The 25,267-nt window shown below is 36.8% G+C and overlaps 1 protein-coding gene across 4 annotated transcripts in view; it reads right to left on the bottom strand.

Moving 5' to 3' along the window:
• The window catches only part of dmd (dystrophin), a 135,998-nt gene that overhangs the window by 73,419 nt on the left and 37,312 nt on the right, over positions 1–25,267 (bottom strand). For all 4 annotated transcript variants that reach the window (XR_010904784.1, XM_067442048.1, XM_067442047.1 and 1 more), the window contains exons 17-37: positions 24,891–25,063; positions 21,321–21,444; positions 20,985–21,072; positions 20,438–20,679; positions 16,980–17,160; positions 15,462–15,607; positions 12,969–13,181; positions 12,023–12,136; positions 11,269–11,424; positions 10,897–11,067; positions 6,784–6,966; positions 6,335–6,469; positions 4,876–5,028; positions 4,601–4,762; positions 4,372–4,482; positions 4,069–4,242; positions 3,671–3,826; positions 2,659–2,829; positions 2,164–2,343; positions 1,148–1,270; positions 428–598 (exon numbers count right to left, since the gene is read on the bottom strand). Coding sequence is in view for 3 of the 4 variants with exons in the window: in XM_067442048.1 (XP_067298149.1) it covers positions 428–598; positions 1,148–1,270; positions 2,164–2,343; positions 2,659–2,829; positions 3,671–3,826; positions 4,069–4,242; positions 4,372–4,482; positions 4,601–4,762; positions 4,876–5,028; positions 6,335–6,469; positions 6,784–6,966; positions 10,897–11,067; positions 11,269–11,424; positions 12,023–12,136; positions 12,969–13,181; positions 15,462–15,607; positions 16,980–17,160; positions 20,438–20,679; positions 20,985–21,072; positions 21,321–21,444; positions 24,891–25,063 (3,327 nt within the window). In the remaining variant the exon portion in view is untranslated. The remainder of the gene's footprint in view (positions 1–427; positions 599–1,147; positions 1,271–2,163; positions 2,344–2,658; positions 2,830–3,670; positions 3,827–4,068; positions 4,243–4,371; positions 4,483–4,600; positions 4,763–4,875; positions 5,029–6,334; positions 6,470–6,783; positions 6,967–10,896; positions 11,068–11,268; positions 11,425–12,022; positions 12,137–12,968; positions 13,182–15,461; positions 15,608–16,979; positions 17,161–20,437; positions 20,680–20,984; positions 21,073–21,320; positions 21,445–24,890; positions 25,064–25,267) is intronic.

The raw sequence follows: 25,267 nt of genomic DNA, 5'->3' as shown, positions 1-25,267 counted from the left end.
CATCATCTGTGAAGAAGGGCAGGAAAAACTCCCACCAGTCCCTGTTTCGGTCACCCATACACATTCGACTGGTTTAGGCGGTTCATATGTGCGCCGTCTCCCAATAAGGACATGAAATGGATAAATATTAAGTCTGCTTATTAAAACAAAGAAAAGGAGGATGGTTAGTATGCAACAACAGCCGGAATCTCAAAAAGATTAAATCCGATTCAGAAGCTTGTGACATATAAATGCGCACAATCCGATCGCTTGATTTATTGAGTTCATGTAAACACTACGTTTGGAATGAATTCATTCAGATTGAAGCAAAAAGTGTCAATGTAAACGTAGCTAATGACAATTTTAAGATCAACAAAGAGAGAGATATCAGATTTAAAGGTACCCTAAATATCTGTTCTATATGTATACATATATTTCATAAGACTACCTGTCCCATTAAAATCCTCTTTGCGACGATGTCAAAGCGCTGGTTGAGCTGTTCTAGCTTCGGTTTCACCTGAGCTTTACAGTGTTCCCCTCTGTTCTTAATAAGGTCCTCCGCCAGAACCTGCACCGCTTCAACCTTCCCCTTCATCTCCTCCAGCTCTATCCGCAATCCCTGAAATAAAACCCCGAAAATAAGAACACATCAATTATGTGTGCTACATTTCGAATACATGTACTATATATATTCAATCAATTCCCAGTTGAAAAAAGTTAATAAATCAAGGCCTGCCCTACATTCTGTTCAATATCTTGTTTTACTCAAAAATACATATGAAAAACAAAACCACAATGTGTACATGTAAACTTTCTAAAACTTCAAAATGCAAAAAACAAAACAAAATGTACAAATATAAATATTTTGGTAGTTTTATGTAAAAGATAATTATATTTACTTTATAGATGGCAACAGAAATGGTCAATTTATAAATAAAAAAAAGATTGTCTGCCGGTTTTGTTCTCCCTAATGGCCTAATCTAGAGTTTTATTTGCTGCAAATTGCTTCCAATTAATGAGCCATCAAAACATTACTACCGCAGAAAGATGGATAACTGTTTATTTAATTTGATACAAAAGTATGGCTGCATAAAACAATCCCTAGTCCTCAATAATGGAGAAGAGTTGGTTTTAAAGTGCAGCATCTCATTGTGAAAGTCTGTCAGACCTTTATGACGTGCTCGATGCAGCCCTGGCTGTCCATCTCGTCCAATGTTTCTTCAGCACGATCCATCCAGGTGTTGATCTGAGAAATATTCTGCTCAAGTGTTTTCATTTGACTCTGATAATCCTGAGTGACAGATGAAGAGTTGCATTTACATTTGGCTTCAGTGGATAGCACAAGGAAATATGTGAAGAAGAGGGTTTTTAAATGTTTTATTGAGTTAAAGTAATGGTTCACCCAAAAATTAACATTCTGTCATTATACACTCAACTGTTCTGTTGTTCCAAACCTGTATGACTTTCTTTCTGTCATTGGACACAACAGAACAACAATTTTCTATGCCCTTCTCAGTAATAACTATAGTAAAATACAGTGCAAAGTCGCATTTGCCACTTTCATGAATCTTTTATTTTTATTTTTATAATGCTTCTATGGTGTTTTTTTTTGTGTGTGTGAAAAAAATGCTGTCCTTCAAAAGACTTATTGGTTCAGAACACCAATCTCTCTTCAACTGCATGGAAAAGAGCAAAATCCACAAATGTTCTCCTTTTGTGTTACATGGAAGAAAGCAAGTCATACAGGTTTAGAATGGCATGTGGCTTAGAAAACAATAACAGAATTGTCATTTTTGGGTGAACCATTTCTTTAATCGTTTCGTTATACCTTCGAGGCCAAGCCTCATCTGTTGATGTATTGTCCCGAAGATATTTATAGAGTTATTTACAATGTAGAGCAAGAAGAAAATGCAGTCAAAGACATAAAAGATGAGATAAATGATGGGGGAAAGCAAGTAGCTGAGAAGGTAATAAAGAAGAGCAGGAGATAAATGTGCTTAACAGTTTCATAACATTATTGCCGCCCCCAGAAATCGCCGTCTGGATTTAACGGAACAATATGGAGATGTGAAATTGAAAGGAAATGAATTTAGCCTTGTACGGCATATTTAGCACAAGAAATATTTTGCCTAGAATGAAATGACTCAGAACAGGGTCAGACGGTTGCTATGAACGGTTGCTCACCAGCAGGAGATTCAGCCACTGTTCGCTCCGTGACGTCACCGCGATCCAGTTGCAGTTGAGCAGACTGACCTTGTCATCAATCAGGTTCTCCTGGCTACGAAGTAAACCCTTCAGGGTCTGTGCCAACTCCCTCACTAGTTTCAGCTGTGGCTTATGACGCTCAGTGTCCTCCTGCGTCGCCTGGGTGGTAAAGACAATGGTTGTTTTTCATTTCAAACGGGGAGTAATATGTCTTTAAATAACACATACCTTCTTGATAACCACATTTTAAACATTTTAAGTTTGGTTTAACATTTTTCATCAAGTTAAAAGTTAACTCAAAAATGACCAGAAATAGAATTGATCTACTACAGCTAATGGGTTTGGAAGAACATGGAGATAAGAACGTGATAAAAGAACTGTCATTGTTTGGAAGAATTATTCCTTTAATGTCTAGTGAACTCTTTAACATGTAAACAATGCTGCTGAAATTATACCCGTTGTATGTTCAATCACCTTGGCCCAAGCCAACTCTGCTTCCAAATCGCTTGGCATTCCTTCCACCGAAGACCGGCGCGTCAGTTCCTCGTCAGTAGTTGCTAGCCATTCCGTCAGACCATTTACCTCCTTCCTAAACTTCCTTAATAACTTTAAAATCTTCTCCAGTTCCTGCTTTCCTTCTGTTACCTGCGCACAGACAAATGAGATGATCTGACCAATCATTGAAAACTCAAAAGGTTTACAGACATTTTCTAAATGGATGAGTTGGAGCAGATTGTAAAGGAAAATCTGCCAAGAAGTGATTAGCATGTATGGAAACGCTATCAATATATTTTTCAAAGACAGTTCTTATTCACACATACCATAAATGACTATAAAATTATTAATTTCTAAAAAATAAAAATAAAATCTTACTGGCCCTAATTTTTTTAACAGTAGTGTAAATAATAATCTACAAATTATACTTTTCAATTCCCATACTTTGTGTAATGTGTAAAGGTTTTGATGTATTGGAAGCTTGTTTCCGCAACAGAATAAAAAAAAAAAAAAATTTTTTTTTTTTTTAAATCATCTCACAATTATGACTTTTTTTTTCTCACAATTGCGAGTTTACATATTTTTTTCTCAGAATTATGTGATATAAGGTTGCAATTGTGAGTTATAAAGTCAGAATTGTGACAAACAAAGTCATAAGCGCTAGATATAGTCAGAATTTCGTGGTAAATAGTCAAAATTGTGAGTTATTAAGTCCGAAATGCGAGATATAAAGACAGAATTGGGAGTTATACTGTAAAGGCAGAATTAAGAGATATAAAGTTACAATTGTGAGTTATAAATTCAGTTTTTGTTTCATTATGTATCATTTATATAAAAAGTCGCAATGATATTTTATAATGTTTTATTCTGTGGCGGAAACAAGCTCAAACCATATTGATGACATTACTATTATTCTTAAATGAAAAATAGCATCAATATACTATGTGTTGGTGTTCAAATGTGTACATGTCTGACATTTAGCGTTGCTTACCTGTGAACCCAAATCATTATATGCAAATTTGAGAGCCGTCAGCCTGTCGTCCAGCTCCTTGGGTTGCTCTGTCTGCTGCTTCTGCACAATCTGTCTTCCCGTCTTTATCACCGTCTCCACCTCCGATTTCACTTCACTCAGATTCTTATAGAACTTCTACATGGGGGAATTAGAAAAGGAAATAAATTAATAAAAAAATTGGGATAAAAGCATTTAAAGGGGTACTTCAGCTCTAGGAAGATGTATCTGTATTTAAACTTGGTCATTAATGTAGTAGAAATGTGAAACTAAGGGGGAAGCACGATCATTCGAAAATACTCTAGGGTTTCTACTGATACAAAGCCATATGCTAATCGCTGAAGTAACCCTTTAAAACGCAAGCACCATGCACTACTTACCATGCACTGCTCCAACTGTGACTGTACGACCTCCTGCTCCACACTCCGAATACTCAGCACTCCCAGCTTCCCTTTCACCTCCTCTAGCACTCGCTCGCATTCCCTCAACCGCTGATCAAAGTTGGCTGGCTTTTGGAAAAGCCGGAACTTGCCTTTCACTTGGAATAGTTTATCCTGAACAGTCAGAAAAAAAGGGCATTTGTTAACAGGTATTTAATTACTTTTTATTTGATGAATGTATAAATGCAGTTTTGTTCTTCCTAATTGAGCTACTTTTAAAATTATATGAACTGTAACTCTTACATATGTTGCATCAATTTCTGCAATCACTTTCTCTGATGCGTCAACCTCTACAGCCTTTTTCTTCATATCATCAAGAGTCGTCTCATGACCATTCAACTCAGTCTGAATTTTCTGTTAAATGAGATAATAATATTGTGATCACTACATTATCATTGGATGGATAGATAGAGGATGATAAAAAAGATAAATAAATTATATTTATTTGTCTCAAATGTGACAATATGAATACCTGTGCCTCCTGAGGTATCTGTGCAGCATCTATGCCATCCGCAATGTAAGCAGTCAGATGTCGGTCAGTGGTGTTCAGAGAGTCCTGAATAAGGCGTAGGGTTTTGTCGTTCTCCTGGGCCCACTGCAGGCTCTTCTCCAGCTGCTGTCTCCTTTGTAAAGCCTGTTATTGACATCCGAAAGTGGAAGTGAATCAAGGTATGAGAAAATCCAATGAATATACTTACAGTACATTTTAAGCTGCAGCAATACCACTGAATCATTTTAAGTTCCTACCCTTTGCATTAATTCATCCCAGCGTGTGTTGTAGTCGTCCACTTTCTTGTGTATGAGCTCATCGAGGACTCTGCCATCCATAAGGGTCTGAGCTAATTCGCGGATCTGGTTGCGGTTATATTCAGGATGCTCTCTAATCATTGTGTCCAAGGACTGGAGGAAATGAGAAAACACTTTAATACCAATGATTTAGATGTCGTTTTCAATATAAAACTCAATAAAAGATGATTTCCATGGTGATGACACAAGATCCATTTTTTGGTATAACTATTTTATCATCATCAGTGCATGTATTAGCTAGTAGTAAAGAAAAATCACAAATGAGATCTATTTAATATCTCAAATATTCTCCTAGGCAGCAAATGGAGTCTGTTCCGGTAGCATTACCCATTTTTCAAGTAGTTTTATAATAGACATGTCTGTTAAATCACTAAATGTTTAGCTAAAATCTCCAACTTCTCAATTTCCCTTCTCAGTCTCCTTAGTAAAAGACCCCTTGGTAATCTTGCATGCCTAGACCAGAGGTTCCCAAACTTATTTGTCAGCCAAACCCTTAGATGTAAAATATTTAGTTGAAGTAATCCCTGAGAATTTACACAAATATTTTCATCATTTAAAAACATTTATATGTTCATAAGTTCTCTGATGTTTGTAAATGGTCATATGAAATTCAGATAAGCAATAGAATATTTAATTATTTTTTATTCTTTATATACAGGGCTGCATAACTTGCAATATAAATGTATACCGTGTTTATTTGAAATGATGTCAATGACATGCCCATTGATTAATTATAATTTTCCATTTGATTAAATTATTAGCTTTTTTTTCTCATGAACCCCCTAAAGTCTCTTTACAAACCAAGATTTTATTAATTATATTAATATACAAATTTATATATATATATTTAAATCTATATAGTAATTTCGGTTTTATTTAGATCTAGATTATTTTTTCATTTTAATTTGATTTATTTACAATTTTCAGTCAATTTAATGAATTGTTAGCTTTTTATCAATTTTTCAGAAGAAACTGTGGAAAAGACAAAGTGGAAACTCCAATGAAAATGGCATTTAAGTCAGTCTCCTGCTCTATAAAAGAACAACCTCAACAAAACTTTACTCAGGGACAGAGTGACCTTTTCAAGTCAAACACTAACCCAAAATGAAACTTGTGTCATCATTTACTCACCTTCATGTCATATCTAAACCTATATGGTCTTATTTTTCCAGTGTGACACAAAAATACATTTATTTTTGCAGCTCTTTTAACAACAATGGTTGACAGTTACCGCATACTGTCAGGTCATAAAAAGGACAAACAAGCGATATGACTCGTGCACAATATTCCAAGTTTCTGAAGCCACATGATATTCTCATGTGAGGACCAGATCAAAAACTATATTCTTTTAATATAGTGAACTGTTTTAGGAAACAGTCTCATGATTTTAAGCACTCACAGTCAAAGCTTCTTCTATTTCCTCTACACCTCCTTGAAGGCTTTCTGTTTCATCAAGTTTCTTCTCCAGTAAGTCCATCCAGGCATTCTCCAACTCTAAATAAGATAGCAGCTCACACCAGCATGCCCACACCTCCTAGAACAGCCAAAGGAAATGGAGAGATACGTGTGGTTAATCAAACATATCACATTGGGCCCGTGTCCTGAGAATTTGATCAAAGGTTAGAAGAACCACGCTAGTGGTTTGAACTGAAAGAGCCTGGTGCAAGCAACATCAAAGTCACGGGATTGATTCCCAGGGAACACACACAGACACTGATAAAATATAAACCTTAAAAGGACTTTAAGTTGCTTTGGATGAAAGCGTCTGCCAAATGAATAAATGTCAATGAACTAGACACTATCTGACTCCTGAGCGCAACCCAATCACTGGCACAATATCAAGCTCACCTCTAAAGTCTTGCATTTTCCATCGAGTCGGCTGCACAGTCGCTGGTAGTTAGAAGTCAAAACATCCAATTCTGCCTTCAGGGCATCATGGGCCACGGGAGGAGCCTTTGAAATGAAATTGGTGACTTTATCCGTCAGTAGCTTCACCTTTGTTTCCTTTTGATGGACTTCCTCTTGAGCCCGCTGAGTGGGAGAGAGGAGAGGAGATTATGAGAGCATTCAGATGTATCCACCTAGGTTAGTGAACATCAGCAATCTCTTAAGCCTCTGTTTGCAGTGTTAAGCTAAGCTTGGCACTGGAGCAAAGAAAATACAAGAGAGAAAGATCCCTATTGTTCATTGCTGAACTTGGGAAGTTTGCCCCATTTGCTTCATAAAAAACAAAAAACAACAGGAACACATGGAGGGGAAATGCATCCGTGAACCGGGAGAGCACCTGTTAGGAAATTAACATATCTCCATTGTCTAGCTCTCAGTTTTCTGCTATCATGAAAATGGTCTGGGGAGCTTCTCTGACACATTATTCTCAGTACAACATGCTTTTCTTTAAACTTTGATGTCTTGACACTTTCAATGAATGGGGTACAATTAGTCCCTAGACTGATCTTAAAAGAAATAAAGGCACAAATCCCATGTTCTCTCTTGAGTTTAGATGTGTTAGATAAGCTATAATCAAACATAAAATTAACAGAGCATGAAAAGTAGAAAAACACAGTCTCCTCCTCAAAATGTTGTTCCACCTCAGTGGTCTGATGGTATTTACAATTAAACACCAATTACAAATAAAAATGTCAAACTTAACAATTAATCAAACTCATATTTAATTCTTTGTAGAAATAAAATGTTTTTAATATATATATATATATACAGTCTTGTTCAAAATAATAGCAGTACAATGTGACTAACCAGAATAATCAAGGTTTTTAGTATATTTTTTATTGCTACGTGGCAAACAAGTTACCAGTAGGTTCAGTAGATTCTCAGAAAACAAACGAGACCCAGCATTCATGATATGCACGCTCTTAAGGCTGTGCAATTGGGCAATTAGTTGAATTAGTTGAAAGGGGTGTGTTCAAAAAAATAGCAGTGTGGCATTCAATCACTGAGGTCATCAATTTTGTGAAGAAACAGGTGTGAATCAGGTGGCCCCTATTTAAGGATGAAGCCAACACTTGTTGAACATGCATTTGAAAGCTGAGGAAAATGGGTCGTTCAAGACATTGTTCAGAAGAACAGCGTACTTTGATTAAAAAGTTGATTAGAGAGGGGAAAACCTATAAAGAGGTGCAAAAAATGATAGGCTGTTCAGCTAAAATGATCTCCAATGCCTTAAAATGGAGAGCAAAACCAGAGAGACGTGGAAGAAAACGGAAGACAACCATCAAAATGGATAGAAGAATAACCAGAATGGCAAAGGCTCAGCCAATGATCACCTCCAGGATGATCAAAGACAGTCTGGAGTTACCTGTAAGTACTGTGACAGTTAGAAGACGTCTGTGTGAAGCTAATCTATTTTCAAGAATCCCCCGCAAAGTCCCTCTGTTAAAAAAAGGCATGTGCAGAAGAGGTTACAATTTGCCAAAGAACACATCAACTGGCCTAAAGAGAAATGGAGGAACATTTTGTGGACTGATGAGAGTAAAATTGTTCTTTTTGGGTCCAAGGGCCACAGGCAGTTTGTGAGACTAACCCCAAACTCTGAATTCAAGCCAAAGTACACAGTGAAGACAGTGAAGCATGGAGGTGCAAGCATCATGATATGGGCATGTTTCTCCTACTATGGTGTTGGGCCTATTTATCGCATACCAGGGATCATGGATCAGTTTGCATATGTTAAAATACTTGAAGAGGTCATGTTGCCCTATGCTGAAGAGGACATGCCCTTGAAACGGTTGTTTCAACAAGACAATGACCCAAAACACACTAGTAAACGGGCAAAGTCTTGGTTCCAAACCAACAAAATTAATGTTATGGAGTGGCCAGCCCAATCTCCAGACCTTAATCCAAATGAGAACTTGTGGGGTGATATCAAAAATGCTGTTTCTGAAGCAAAACCAAGAAATGTGAATGAATTGTGGAATGTTTGTTAAAGAATCATGGAGTGGAATAACATCTGAGAGGTGCCACAAGTTGGTTGACTCCATGCCACACAGATGTCAAGCAGTTTTAAAAAACTGTGGTCATACAACTAAATATTAGTTTAGTGATTCACAGGATTGCTAAATCCCAGAAAAAAAAAATGTTTGTACAAAATAGTTTTGAGTTTGTACAGTCAAAGGTAGACACTGCTATTTTTTTGAACACACCCCTTTCAACTAATTGCCCAATTGCACAGCCTTAAGAGCGTGCATATCATGAATGCTGGGTCTTGTTTGTTTTCTGACAATCTACTGAACCTACTGGTAACTTGTTTGCCACGTAGCAATAAAAAATATACTAAAAACCTTGATTATTCTGGTTAGTCACATTGTACTGCTATTATTTTGAACAAGACTGTATATATATATATATATATTTATATATATATATATATATATATATATATATATATATATATAAATATATATATATATATATATATATATATATATATATAGCTGTATGTATGCATGTATACGTGTATGTTTCTCTTGAACAGTAACAAGAATAAACAAGCAGCCATTACCGGGGCCAAACACAAAGAAGACAAGCCAAGCCAAAATGGCTGGGAGTGTCAGACCAACTGCAACAATGAACAATTCAACTTTTTAAAATTTTAGGATGATTTTAGGCAAAAAGGCTGAAAAATGCATTGAAGTCTATGGGAATTTGATGTTTTGTTCTATTATAGTGCCACCAAGCAGCACAATCCTACATTTTTGTATGTGTCCTCAGAGTGAGCCCATACATGTGTGCGTCAATTTTGGTGAAAATATCGAATTTATAGACATTTATATGACAAAAAAAAAAAAAAAGACTGACACCTGACTTTGATTGCATTTTACTCCCCCATACTACCAATATTTAGAGAATTGGGCATTGGCACATAGCTATCGAAATGACTAGCAGTGTTGAAGATATCAGCTATAATTGCTTGATTACAACGCTGCACAATCCATATGTCGTAACCTGGAAAGTCTGGTGTCACTGGACTCTGCAAGGATTCAGGAGCCACAAAAAGTTACTCCCATGAAAAGAAGTTCAATCAAACCCAGTTATAAGCATTTGATAAAAAAAAAAAAATTATCCACTAGGGTGCGCTGTTTTGAAACTTCTCAGGCTCCTCCACGGCATTGTGCTGATGACCACTACCGAGTTTTGTAACAATCCGTTCATGTGTTCATAAAATACAGCATTTTAGCACACTGACAGCCAAAATGGCCGATATGGTAAATTTGGATATCATACGACTTGGCATGAAGTCCCGAATCTAACGAGACCACTTTTATTTTTCCCCTAAGCAAAATTACCCTATATACCCTTAGATTATGTATCTATTTATCTATTCATGTCTACAATTTTTATAATGTCTACATATTATAAAATAATATGTAGTCTCTAATCATAATAATGTCTACAAAAACCAAATGATCTAAACTACTAATATCCATTTTAATTAACAATTTTAGCTTTTATTGCATTTCAACAACCGTTCATGTTTTCTTTTCCAGATTCTATACTCTATCCAGATTGTTATACTTAAAGTCTCAGTGAACTGAAAGTAGCAAATGAGTTTTCTTCAGCGTTGTAACGTATTATCCAAGTGAAGCGGAATATTGAATAGAGAGCAGAGTTTGACTTCAGTGCTCCTCCTCTCCATTGATCACTCATAGCAGACTAATCGATGGAGGGGAGTGGTTATGCATTTTAAAACCTAAGCTGTCAAACTGACATCATCTGAGAAGGAACGCCGTTTCCAGACCAGAAGGTACTTTTCAGATTTTGATTAAAGATTTCCACGTCAATCAATTATTTTCTGTGTATTAACTTGCACTGATTAATTGTTCACCCTAAGACATGTAATATGTGCTAACAAAGTAAATAGGGTCACTTTTGATTTCATGAAGACTTTAAGCAAGACATCACATACGATTATGTTTTCGGAGGAACAGAATTTTCCACTGAAGAACAAACCTTCAGCTCCTCCACAGCCTTATGAAGCTCCTCAGGTGTTTTGTACTGGAAGTCTCGTTCCAGGTACTCTTCCTCCGCCTGAGTGATCCACTCCTGCATTTCCTGCATCTCCTTCCTCAAACTCACCGTCATGTCCAGCCCTCCTCTCAGGGCTGATTTCTTTGCATAAGCCTGAAAACCAGCCACAACACAACACAGTTCATTTTTTGTTTTAATGTCTACCTGAAACTCCAGGTAATGCTCTAATAACATCAAAAAGTTTGACTAGGTCCTAAAATGTTAGGCAAGGGCTTTTTTGAGATGACTAAATTGTACCTTACTTCGTAATTAATTAGTATAATGTGCCGTAAGCCCATGTGGCATGTTAATTACCTGTTTGCAAATGAGCTCCCACTGAGCATTGAGCTCATCAAGCATCTTCTGTATTTTGATGGCAAACGGTGCCTCAGCTTCCCTCTTCAAGGCCAGTCCCACCTCATTGATGCCGTTCAGACTTGGTTGGACGGTGTGGATGTCATTCACCAGAGCCTGGCAAATCAAAACAGACATGTTTGAAGTAGATAGTTTTGGCCATCCTAAAATCCAGGTCATGGCAATGCTTTGACCCAATTCTACTAGATATAAGCGAGCTATCACCATTATTATAGCTAACTTACCATAGGGCACAAAAATATTGAAATGCAATTCGAGAAATGTAATTTCATGATTAAGCTACAGTTTTCACGACTAGCAATATGAAAAATAATTTCCTACCACTGCCTGAAAATAGAAGGCAGGGTCTTTACTGAGTCAGGTCCCAATGGCTTTACGGTTTATTCAACCACCGATGCGGCTATATAAGCAGGTCTCCCAACAACATATTTTCACAGATCTCATCTTAAAGAGAAACAGTTCTTCCTCTTCCAGACCAATACTTTCATTTAGGCTACGCTACGCTTTGCCTCAGCATAAAAATCTCTTCTGAATTTAAATTTTTGGGCCATGAAACACAATGCTACGTTTTTTTGGATCACGGTTTTTATTTTAGCACATCTTGCTCTAGATCAGTATGGCTTCAGGAGATTTTTTGCAAGTTTGGGAACACAAACTTAGTTTTTATTGCTAAATAAATAAAGACTGTCCTCACCGTGCACTGTTCCAACTGTTTCTCCAAAGCCTCTGCGTCTCCCAGAGCCGGCCATTCCTCATTCAGGAAAACATCGACCTCTGCCATCCACTTTTGCAGAGTCTTTGTGTCATTCTACCATTGGATAAAATGATGCTCTATCAGAAGATGCAGTTTTTTATTGTATGTTTTTATAATAGACAACCATAGGAATTTATTTTTTGTTAGGGTATTTTATAATAAACACCTGAGTTGCTTCTTTTATTAAATATAACAAACTCCATTAAAGGAATATTTTCAGGGTTCAAAACTAGTTAAGCTCAATCAAAAGCACTTTTGGCATACATTTACATTTATCCATTTGGCAGACACTTTTATCCAAAGTGACTTTCATTGCATTCAAGGTAGACATTTAAATTTGATCAGGTTTTGTTTTGCCTGGGAATTGAACTGATGTCCGTGTTGTTTGCTAGAGCTATGTTTGAGCTAAAGGAAAGGAATAATGTAAATCTGTTAAAATATGCAGTTTCAAGTAGAGCAACAAAATAAAAACGTACAAACATTTTCCATGTAAAGTTACAGCATAACCAGTTTTACAGTAACTTAAATGACCTTAAATAAGGCCTCACCACAACTTTGATTTTTGCTTTAAAAAAGTGACAAATCACTACAATTTACTAATTCTATCGTTTGAGATTAAATTCTATCGAACCCAGAATAGTCACCTGAGATTCGAAAAAGAGCAACCTTTAAACATCACACTCTTCTCGGAAGGATGCGGTTCAAAACCTAGTAAGCTCACTAACTCGGTGTTGAGACACAGCTAACATTTCCAGGTGCCTGCATTCAAGTGCATTCTACTTGGAAAGCACCCAGCGTGGTGTAGGCGAAGTGTTTCTGCTACAGAGAAACTAGAGCCAGTGTAATTTGGAGAAAAGCCTCATCAGCATATTGTTTCAGCACGTGCCTGGAACTGCTGTAATTTGGTCATGTGATCCTGCAGCTTCTGGATGTTCTCCTCCAGCTGCTCAGACACACGCCTCCAGCGCACCATCACGTTGTCCAGCTCAGTTCGGTACTTCTGACAGATCTCAGGAGGTGCTTTCTGGAACACCTGCTCGGCCATCTTATTGAGGTCATCCACGTCACCCTGATGCTCCTTCTGAGCTGCTTGAATTGCCTGCAAAATATTTCATTAATTCATGGCTTATTCAGTGTGTTAATATTAACAATGTTATTAGGCATTCACAATAAATGTTTAACAAATAATACTAATAAATATTAACGCAAACCTGCAAATCACCTTTTATTATTATTAATTATTATTATTTTGGTAATGAGCAAAAAACTAATTTTTATAAATATTCTATTCTTTTTAAATATAGGCTACCATTGTTCTTCATTGTTTGAAGTTATTATGATGATAACTTCAAACTCTTTGCAATGTTTCTCTAAGAAACTCTTTTCTGATATTGCTCCACTATTATGGAGGATATTTTTATACCTAATCATGTTGCCAATTTACCTAATGAGTTGCAAATTGGTCCTCCAGCTGTTCCTTATATGTACATTTAACTTTTTTCGGCCTCTTATTGCTACCTGTCCCAACTTTTTTGGAATGTGCAGCTCTCATGAAATCCCAAATCAGAGTCAATATTTGGCATGATATTTCAAAATGTCTCACTTTCAACATTTGATATGCTATCTATGTTCTATTGTAGATCTAAATGTAATGCAACACACTTCATGATTAGTTAACCACAAGAGCTGTAATAGTAAAAAAAAAAAAAAAACGCTAAAAGAGAGAGAGTAATTATATTTCAAATGGAAAGACATTAGCCAATCACAGCAGTGGGCGTTTACACTGAAGTCTCACAGCAGACACGCCCCTTAAAACAGAGCGTTTATACCAGAGGGAAAAAATCAGGGTAGGAAAAATGCCCTTTATTTATAAACAATGATCATTTTTTATGTAAAAAGCATTCTAAAATTATAAGTGCACCCCAGGAAACATCATAAAACAACGCAGTTCATGACCCCTTTAAAATTAAAATTGCACACATTCCTTATGAAATGTTTCTCTCACCTAGTATATGAGATATTTTGGTAAACATCAATTAAACAATGTATTAAGTGAGGCGGTCTACTTGAATTTTGTATTTTCTAAATATGTTTTGGCTACCACCACTGTTTTGTTTCGTTTTTTAGAAAAAGTAACCGTTATAACAATGATTACATATGGTCCTTATTATTACAATGAAGTAATATATGGCTTTTTATGTTATTACTAACATTTGAAAGCAGTGGCGCCAGTTCTACAGATGGTGGTGACAGCACCTGATTTGGTGGTGTTGGAGGAAAAATGTATCAAAGTTAATTTAATAATAAAATGACTATTGTTTTGCAGTGCAGTTACTATTAATATTACATGTTTGTTTATTGGAAATTTAACAGTGAAGCACAGCTTGAATTGATATGCAAAAAAACAAAAAACAAAAACATTTAAAAAACACTATAAAAAACACTTAAAGCCCTTGAAAAGTGTTTGAATTTCACTCTCAAAAGGTTGTACGAACCCTGAGCTCAATAATGTAAATAAATGTTTAGACTATTTCTGCCACAGTACCACGGGGTGTTACTACTTAAATCCATGGTAAACGCTGGTGATTTGTGGACTGAAACCCCTGAAGTTTGCTTATGGCACAATGTTTCTCCAGGTTTCCACGTCAGCGCTGTTTGATCTGATATCTGTGGTATATAACATTCTGCACCGAACGCATCACACTGTCTCACAGTAGCAATGTTATTAATTCTGTGGTGAATTGAAATTGTCTCACTGGATCTCCCAGCGGTGTCGCGTGATCGAGATTGGCCCGTGTAACGTTATACAACATTATTGACATCATCAGCAGAAACAGCCTATTAGTCACGTGGAGTTACATTACCTCAGAACTTACTGCAAATGTGTTTCCATCTCCCATAATTTGTATTAACTATTTTTTTGCACAAGTAAAAAACACCAAGCGAGCGTACAAACTTTTTTTCTCGAAATTTGCCGTTTCAATCACTCATTTCTGATGCGATACTTCAAAATGCGTATAACAAACAAGCTGATGGAAACATAGCTGTCACATGATCCTTCAGAAATCATTCTAATATGCTAATTTGAAGCTCAAGAAAAATGTCATATAATGAATGTTGCAAATAACAGGATGCTTTTCAGGATTCTTTTGCAACAGAAATAAGAAAACAGAAATCTTTTTATAAATCATTATAAATGTCTTACTGTCAGTTTTGATAAATGTAATGAGTTTGCGCTGAATAAAAGTTATACTGAAATTTATACTGTCCCCCAAACTTTTAAATGTAGTATATGTCAGATGTAGAGAATGTACACCAAATCTTTTTGAAAACAATGATTATTTTTGCTATTTGTTTGGTTCCACTTGGTCAATCAAACCTTGATGTCTTTGTGCCTCTGCTCCATGACGGGATACTCCGTCACTGCTGTGGAAGGGATGGCTAGTTTATTCTCACACTGCTGCAGCCAGGCCAGCAGCGCTGCCATCACATCCTTATAACGTGCTGGTGGAAGACTAGACTGGACTAAAAGAGAAAAGAAAAGAAAAGAAGTATGAATACAATCACCCAAACAATATCAACCAGCAAAGTCCTGCAGATTTCAACAGAACTCAAATGTCCGTGATTTGCAAAGTTCAACAAATGCCCCATTGTTTGGATGTTTGTTTTTCACAAATAATTTATTATTAAAGGGGCTATATGCAGAATTCAGTGCTCACATTCATGCACACACACGAACAAGAGACTAAATGTGATTCAAGGTCCTGATATAATCTCTGCAAGCTTTTTTCTGTTGTTCTTCGCTTAGAAGTAAAAAACTTCCCTAGAAGTTTAGAAACACCCTTTCAGCGAGAGAAATACTATTAACAAAAATCCTGATGCCGTCCACGATGCTGAGAGAGATGTTTAGATGAATATGGTAATATGTGCTGCATGCTTTCCTCTCAATAATAAAATAAACACAACAAACATGACAGCAGTTAAGAAAGCATCTGATCATGTGGATATGTCCACACTAGCACTGCATTCACCAGCAACATGTAGACAAATGAGGTCATTCTAATTATCGCATACAGTTATGATGGTTTGATTATAAAGTATATTTGAGACTACAGTCTATATCTGACTATGTGAGACTGTAGTTTGAATAAATCCCTTTTTTTGGATGTCACATTGGACACATTGACATTGCAGTGCAGAACAGCTATTTCGGCATTCTCCTGAATATTGTATAAGCATTAATTTCATGTGCCGTTGAATGGAACAAACGTTCTCGGGAGCGCCTGTAAAACATCACATCCTTTTGATTTTCCAGCCAAAAAAGTCCTTCTCATATAAAAATCAGTCTACAGGCTTTCAAAGACAACTTAGGAAGTCAGAGAAGGTCTCGTTTTTTAACGTTTCGTTACAAGCTGTTTACACAATGGCAATTCTTACATATAGCCCCTTTTAATAATTTGATTATACTTTCAGCTACTATTAATAGTGAAGTACTCCCAGCTGTTATTTACATTTTTACCATTCTGCATAATTCCGATTAGCACACAAAACATTAAATATGGTGGATACATGCTGGTGTCTTGTGTAAAGTTAAGAATCTTTCTGGATTGTGTAGAAACTCATTAGACATAACTTACCTTTCAGCCGGAGAGTATGTAAAAATTAGAATAAGACCATGAAACTTTCAGACGCTTGTGTAGCATAATAGGGTAGAGACACTCGTTGATTTTGAAAGATTTATGGAAATGCTGCCAGCTCAGAAGCTAACATGATCAAACCAGACCACACTGCAGTCTGAATGCTACGTACAAGTGCTGTCATAGTACAGTATGTAAGTGATCCACTTTTAAACTCCCTCAACGTTAACCCAAATAGCATAGCACAAGACATCCCTCACCCAGAATGAGCTGTCTTTCCCTGGCCCTCAGGTCCTCGAGGACTTGGTGGTAGTGCTCTTGGAAGGCAGAGATGTCAGCATCAAAGAGAACAGGCGTCTCTTCTTTTTGCCGCAGCTCCTGAAGTTGCTCGTGCAGCTTGTCCACTTGTGGTTGTAGAGCGGAGAGGCGAGCGATCTCATCCTGTGAAACGAAACAAAGCACTGGTCTTGTAACATTTCAAACTAAGGTCACATAATAGCCGAAATACTGGCAGGAAAACAGACCCATCTTTTTGCCGTCCAATTTCATCACCTGAAGTGGAAATGAACATGAATATTTAAAACTTATAACTTTACTCATAACTTCAAAGTGTCTAAGCTGATTCAAATGCAGGAAATATTGTTTTGTTGTGAAGCAAATATTTTTAAAGACTTCACAAATTCAGTAAAAACGTCAGAAAATCTCATCTTTAGCTTTAAGTTCTCTTCACAACACTTTCATTGCACCTTCTTTCCTTTAATAAAGTGTACATATAGCTTATATATGATATGTTGTTTGGAAATCTCAATTGCCAATAAAATAGTTGTAATAAAAAAATGTTTTGTTATTGATCTAATACAATTTTTTCCCCCAGATATATGGACATGAAATATTGAAAATCTGTGTCTGTGTGTGTGCCTGGGTGTGTTTGTGTTTTCTATCCCAGTGGGGGCTTAACCAACAAGCTTATGAATCATATAGAATAATTTTTTTTGGAAAATGTAAAAATGCAGAAAGTTTCGTGTGATGGGTAGGTCTAGGTGTAGGGTTAGTGTAGGGGGAGAATATGTACAGTATAAAACTATTACATCTATGAAGAGTGCCCACATAGTGAACCAGACGTGCGTGTGTGTGTGTGTGTGTGTGTGTGTGTGTGTGTGTGTGTGTGTGTGTGTGTGTGTGTGTGTGTGTGTGTGTGTGTGTGTGTGTGTGTGTGTGTGTGTGTGTGTGTTATATTATATGAGTAAACCTGGGCTGGGGAATAGTAAGATAACGAATGGGTTAATCACATCAAATGATCAAATCATCACAGAGACTCAAGGTCTTTAGGGAGACATGTCTCTTCTGAAAGACACATTACAGAAACTAGGATCTGGTAAAGAGAGAGAAGCAAGAAAGATGTTCATATATAAAGCTGTCAGGTACAGATATACTCATGGATAAAAGAGGTAAGACCAGATGAACAGAGAGACTTTAAACCTGCAGAGCTTTGATCAGTCAAACTTTTTTTAATCACACAACTTGTCTCTCTGCCTGTTATATCATATTCATTAATCTAACAAGCCACGTCTACCCCACTGAAATTAGTCCACAGCCATCAGACAGTGGAAACGCACTCCTTTTTTCAATTAAACCACCCTATAAGTACCATAATCACAGCTAAATTGCATAACATCAAACTGCAGTTAAAATTCACCAGCCAGGTCAGCCAGATTCCTTTTTGAAATGGTAATTTCACAAATTGATTGTTGACAGAAATGGATTTTCCTTGATCTTTTGACATAAATGACAGAATTATTTAGTGAACCAGTCACAATTTAATGGAAAAACAAGAGCGGCAACTATATTGAATCTGTCAGCAACACTCAGAACCCTTCTCATGCTCTTAAAAATAAATATATAAAAATACAAGTTATTAAAAATAGGCCCCTTTAAATAAAATCCATATATAAAAAAAACTCTTTAAAAAAAAAAAAAAAGATTTACCCTGGATCACAAAACCAGTCAGAGGTCGCATGGGTATATTTGTATAGCCAACAATACATTGTATGGGTCAAAATCATATTTTTCTTATTTCTCATATTAAGTAAAGATCATGTACCATGAAGATATTTTGTAAATTTCCTACCGTAAACATATACATTTTATTACTAGTAGTAATATGCATTGCTGAGGACTTAATTTGGACAACTTGCGATTGTCCAAATGCGATTTTCTCAATATTTAGATTTCTTTGCACCCTCACCACCCTTCAAATAGTTGCATCTCGGCCAAATATTTTCCAATCCTAACAAACCATACATCATCGCAAACTTTATTTATTCAGATGATGTATAAATCTCAATAAATAAACAAAAATGGACCCTTATGACCGGTTTTCTGGTCCAGGGTAACATTTGACAAAACAGAACAATAGAGTTAACTTTTTTTCCTATCATACATTTTTCCCCACCTACCTTATTCCTGACGCGCCTAGCTTTTTGAATTATGGGTAGCACTTACGGTTTAGGGAACTTCCATTCAATGAGACTGAAACGAATAATTACAAATCATAAGGTTGCCCTACAAATTTTTCTTCATGTTTTATTTCCAGACATCATGAGAATAATGTAGCACTTACAAGAATAACAAGCATATCTATGGCAAGAGCTCTTCTCAGTTGCTGCCTCCTTTTCCTCGTGATTATTTCACGATTATTTCCTATTTTCCCCTTTGCATTCTGCTGTAATAGTATGAAAAAGGACAACATATACTGGACATATGTGGTCTGTTCTTCCAATTTAGTACACGGTATTGCCCATTAATAATTCACTATAATGTAGGGAGAATCTCTTGTCTTTTTCCAAGTTTGTTTTCACAGTTAAATACAATTTATTATCCGTCAAAATGATGGAAATCACTTTGAAATAGTATCACACAATGCTGAAGTAAATGAACATATTTGATTAGGGCAATGTATTCTACATAATACAGATTACCACAGTGACATTTAACCCATCCGTTATTGCTGTAAATGAATTGCGCTTTTAAGGTTATTCATGATCTGTTGGAAGTACCTTGTTGATGCTTTTACAATTGTAAATGTCCTTTTAATGTTTGATGGTTGAAGGGTGAGTAGAATAATGTCATCTCATTTTACCTAGTTTAAAAATAAAAATGTATTATTGCATTCAATAGCGAGCCTTTCACTGATTGTTTACAGCTTAACGAAAGTTACACCCATAATTTGCGCAAAGCATAATGGGGCATAGGAATAAGGTGGATAATGTTGATTCTTGTACTAAAAACAGTTTAAACTTCAGTGACCTTGGCATAAATTAAGTAAAACACAAACATCTGCTCGTTTCTAATGTTGGGAATTTTTGGAAGGACATGCAGATATGATTGAGGGGGAAGTTCTGAAAGTCATAGCAGGTTTGTCAAGTAAATCAAGCTCTTTTAATTCATCTCAAAAGATCAAGAATAAAACTGAAGGTTATTTGTCTTGTCTGGCATGATAAAATGTCCTGCATGAATGAATCATTGCAAGTTTTGTTTTTTTCTTTCTTTCTTTTTTTTGCATGAGATCAGATGAACACATGCAGTGGGTAAAGGGCATTACCTGGCCAGACACAGGAAAAGACAGACTGTGCCCTGTATATGGACACAGAACAGACACACATTGAAAGACAAATCTAGGAACTAGACCCCATGCACGAGGACAGACACCGGTGGTTACCCTGCAACGCTCAAGCTGAATCCTCAGAGGCTCTGGCTCGCACGCGGGCGGCGATTGGACCTTCAGCCAGTTCTCAGCGGTCGCCACAGCCTGCTCAAGTTGCTGGAAGAGATTGTAGAAAGCCAGGACTTTGGTCTGGTAAGCCAACCATGCCAGCCTTTCGGCTAGGAGTGCGCAGAAATCAACCCATCGGGCACGCAACTGCTGAGCAGCTTGCTCGATGTCCTCGGAATTCTGACCATCTTTAGAGAAAGATCCATTAGGACAAATGAGACTCATGCATATTGAAACAGCATGAAAGCAATTAAGCTGCCAAAAGCTTTCAAAACATCTAAAAAATGTCTCATCGATGTACATCTCTATCTATTATTAATAAAGCTGAATTTATTACTTTAATTAGCAGCAAAATGCAGATTATTGCTTTCCAAATAAGATGGGAGATTTTTTTTTTTTTTACAGGAAAACAGGGGGATTTTTTTAATTATACAAGACTCGAATTCAAACATCGAACTGAAATTAATATGAATATGAAAATAATCCCTTTTACCGCTAGTGAGCTGGTCCACCAAAGCCTGGGCTGAACGAGTGGCTTCTTGCAACTTCCTGAACTTTTCTGGTTTTTCCCTGTCAATTGCCTAAAAATGTCAAAAGAATTTCACAATAAACACCAATTCAACACATAAGAATTCATTTACATAATTTAAAAGTATTTATAATATTACAGATTTGAATAGTTATATTTAATTATAGGAAAAACATGACCATACACAAAATGATTTAAGTTAAAAAATATTCTAATGTTGCAGTCTAATATATTTTCAGCACACATTAGTTTGTTGTATGAAACGGGTGAATCCCCACAGAACATGTTAATGTCACCTACAAGCACTTTCTCATAGAGATCTGCCACACTGCCCTCCTTACGGGAAACTGAGAACTCTGGATTTTGCAAAACAGCCTCTGACCGAGTCATAAAACTGTGAATTTCAGTGAAGTCCACATCAAATCTGCAGGGAAATCGATGAGAGAACAGCAAAACAAATGAGTTATTCTTGTTTGTTTGTTAGTCATTTGAATGCTGTTGGCATTGATTAGCATTGATTAGCATGTTTCCTCTCACTGCAGGCTTAGTGTGTCAGCATCATTTCTAAACTCATAAGTGCAATTGAACTACAGGCTTTAAAAGTGCTTATTTAGATATAAAATGTCTTCACTGCAACCTTAAAGGGGTACTTCAGTGATTTAGCATTAAAGGGGTACTTCAGCGCTGGGAAGATTAATCTCTATTTAAACTGGGTCATTAATGTAGTAGAAATGTGAAATAGTTTTTGAATTTGGTGCCTTCTAGACTGAGAAAAGACAGAAAATGTATTTTTGTCTCATGGGGATGAAAGATAATTCCTAGAATGCTTCGCTGCCCTGTGAGGCCACTCCCAAACCCACCTACTGGATTACTGTGACTGAGTTGGAGAAGACACTACAATTAAATCCTGAATGTGTCTGTTCAATATAATAAGTGAGTGTCATAGCACTAATGCAGCAGGACTCAGATTACATTTAACGTCATGAATGAGCTGATGAGCTCTCGAGAGCTGAGGTAATTGCGGCCAAACTCGCGGCATATACATTCAAAATGCGTGTTCAGTCTGAAGCGTTTTCAGCTCATGCCTTTGGAAGCTTAACTTTTATAGAAATTCATTTTAAAAGTTAAAACACTTACACTGCTCAGCATAACTTAATTTACATAAATGCCTGAAATAAAATGCATAAATCTCTCGTCTCAGGGGGATATGGGGGGGGGGGGGGGGGGGGATATTGTATCAGTATTTCTACTGATACAAAGTCATATGCTAATCGCTGAAGTAACCCTTTAAGCTTTGTATCTACACTGGGTTATTAACGTAGTGGAAATGTGAAATTATTTTTGAATTTGGTGCAGTCTAGACTGAGAAAAGACAGAAAACGTATTTTTCTCATGTAGATAAAAGACAACAACTCCCATAATGCACTTGCTTCGCTGCTCTGTGAGGTCACTTCCAAAGCCATCACTACTGGATTACTGGATCACTTGCCCACCGCATTTATTTTCATTAAATCAGTTCAGTTAGAGAACCTACAATTAAAAACTGAGCGTGTCTGTTCAATATAATATGAGTGAGCTGAGCGAGTGTCACGGCACAAACCGTGGCCCAAAAAATCCTCTAATGATGGTGATCATTTGAATATACTCCCGGGTTTCTACTGATACAAAGCCATATATATGCTAAATCGCTGAAGTAACCCTTTAATTCCTTTGAGAATTAAAGAATAAAAAAGAAGAAGCTAGATTTCACTTTATTTTCATGAGATACCATAGGACCTGTTTTGAGAGAATCTATTTTTTATCATATTATTTAGATAAATGCACTTGAAAGTGATATTGCAACTTAATTGCAGTAATTAGACATGCTTCGTTCAGGAAATGTGTAAGAAAGGCTCCGTTTTATTACCAAATGATCATACTGAGAGATCAATGGGCTGCATGTGCGATTCACACAAAAACACATGGATTTATGACAATGATCTGTTTACTGACTATCAGCCATTCTTTAACCTTAAATCTAGTCCTATGAAATTAAATATAATTATTACTAAAAGTATTACACTAGATCAAAATGTCTAAATATCTATATGTTTATTCTTGACCTTACATAGGACAAGTGGGTGGATAGATGAATGTTTATTATTTTGAAATGGACTTCTTCAAATTTTAAAAACTTCTCCAAATTGTGAGTTTTGTGCCTTATATTTGTTGTGTATTAGCTTTGACACACCTACATATAAACTAGCTTGCCCCAGAAAATGTTCTACTCTTTAAAGGGGGGGTGAAACACTCAGTTTCAGTCAATCTCATGTCAATCTTGAGTACCTATAGAGTAGTATTGCATCCTTCATATCTCCGAAAAGTCTTTAGTTTTATTATATTTATAAAAGAAATATGGGCTGTACCGAGTCTTTCCGGAAAAAAACGAGCGCCTGGAGACATATCGTGTGGACGGATCTAAAGAATGACAAGCGCGCAAAACGGTGACGTCCTCAAGCGTGGAGAAACCCATGGCTATCGAGCTCAGCTAATAGATATATGATCCAGAATCATTCGGAGGCTGAAATAAACTGAACAGGAGAAACAGCAACAGCAGGACGTCCGTCTCTGTGATATGTACTGTCAACATTTGAGTTTGCTTACTCCCAGTTTATGAGGACATGATTCGGTTTATGGACTATTGTATGCAACTAAACCTTAGCAGTAGCAAGCAAAACGGTTTTGCACGTCAGACTAGTGTAACGTTATACATAGAACAACATTGGAGTCCGTTGAATGACGAAGCACGCGATCGTGTCGTTTACTGATGTTTACTTACACGACGATAGCCAACATCATAGACATTTAAAGCAGTTTTACTCACCGGCTGCTTCCAAAGCAGGACCGAACCTTTATCTCTGGGACCGCTCCGTCAAAAACACACTTCTTTGGTATGATTTGGTGAAATCCTGACAGCAGTGACTTGCTGTGATGAAGCGTTGAAATCGCTTGATGTCACCCATAGGAATAAAAGTGGAGCTTGGCGCGGAGTTTTTATGGGCGTGCATTTCCTCTCTCACTCTAGTCACACGCACGCGCGCACCCTACCGGGAGAAGGACCTTCTTCGGCCCATACAAGGACCTTCCGTTCTATTAACGTCAAGCCGAGCCATACTTGAAAAAAACTCTCCGAAACTTGTGAGAAACCGGAAGGAGTATTTTTGACAAAGAAATACTCCATCAGACGTCCAACATTAGTTTTTGAAACTTTGTCTATGTTTAGGATGGGAATCCAACACTGTCTTTATCAGTGTAAAAAGCTCAGTATGCATGATACAGCATTTCACCCCCCCTTTAAGGGATCCCTGACCCCAAAAACTTTGAGAGCCCCTGATCTAGTGCACAGCTAAATCTTGACAAAATTAACCTTTAGCGGAAATATACACATTGTAAAAAAAATCCACACACACACCCACAGACAAAACAAAGCATAAATTGATGACTCACATTGTACTCATTTTTTTTAAATGTCCAATCGAATCCTTAAATGTCCCTCCCTCCCCCTAATTCTTGCAGGCAGAGAGCAGGTAGCAAATCATGTTCATATTTGTGATATAATTGGCTATTTAAAAAAAAACGGACAACCCCTTCTATGTGCTTCACCTCACCGTTGTTACAATAGAAAATGCAACAACACAGGATAAAAGTATGCTTGTCATGGTATTTTTTAACCATAAACTGCACAATATGTATTACCTTCTTATTTTTGAAATATTGAAATAGTGATAATCAAGATTTAAAAAAAAGAACTATCAGTGACTAACTCTTCTTATTCTGTTGGTTTACTTCACATTTAGTGACCCGTGATGAAGCCAAGGTACGTAAGCTCACCTTTTTCGCAGTTCTGAATCAACAACAATCTGTCGCTTCTTCTGAGGTGGAGGGGTAGACATGCCCTCCTTAGTATGCTTCACCATCTTTTTCTGGTTCGTGGTCACCTTGGTGACAGTTGCCATGGTTGTGTGCGTGAGCTCCGACTGGGATGTGGTGACAATAGTTGAAAACTAAGAGGGACAAAAGTTGTAAGACATGTATGTGTAAGTGTATAGAAATCTGATTCTTGAGTGCACATGAAAGGGAGCGGGTGAGATACAGTGAGAGAGTGGTTTATTTATTCTTAGTGACGGCAGGGCAATGCAGGAAGCCATTTCAATTTTTGAGTGAAATAGAAATAGATGGAACAGTATTGCGGAAAAGATGAGACACAA

The sequence above is a fragment of the Pseudorasbora parva genome, chromosome 4 (genome assembly GCF_024679245.1).
Source record: "Pseudorasbora parva isolate DD20220531a chromosome 4, ASM2467924v1, whole genome shotgun sequence".
NCBI classification, from domain to species: Eukaryota; Metazoa; Chordata; class Actinopteri; order Cypriniformes; family Gobionidae; genus Pseudorasbora; species Pseudorasbora parva.
The sequence above is the reverse complement of the archived record's forward strand: the minus strand, read 5'-3'. Positions and strand labels throughout refer to the sequence as shown.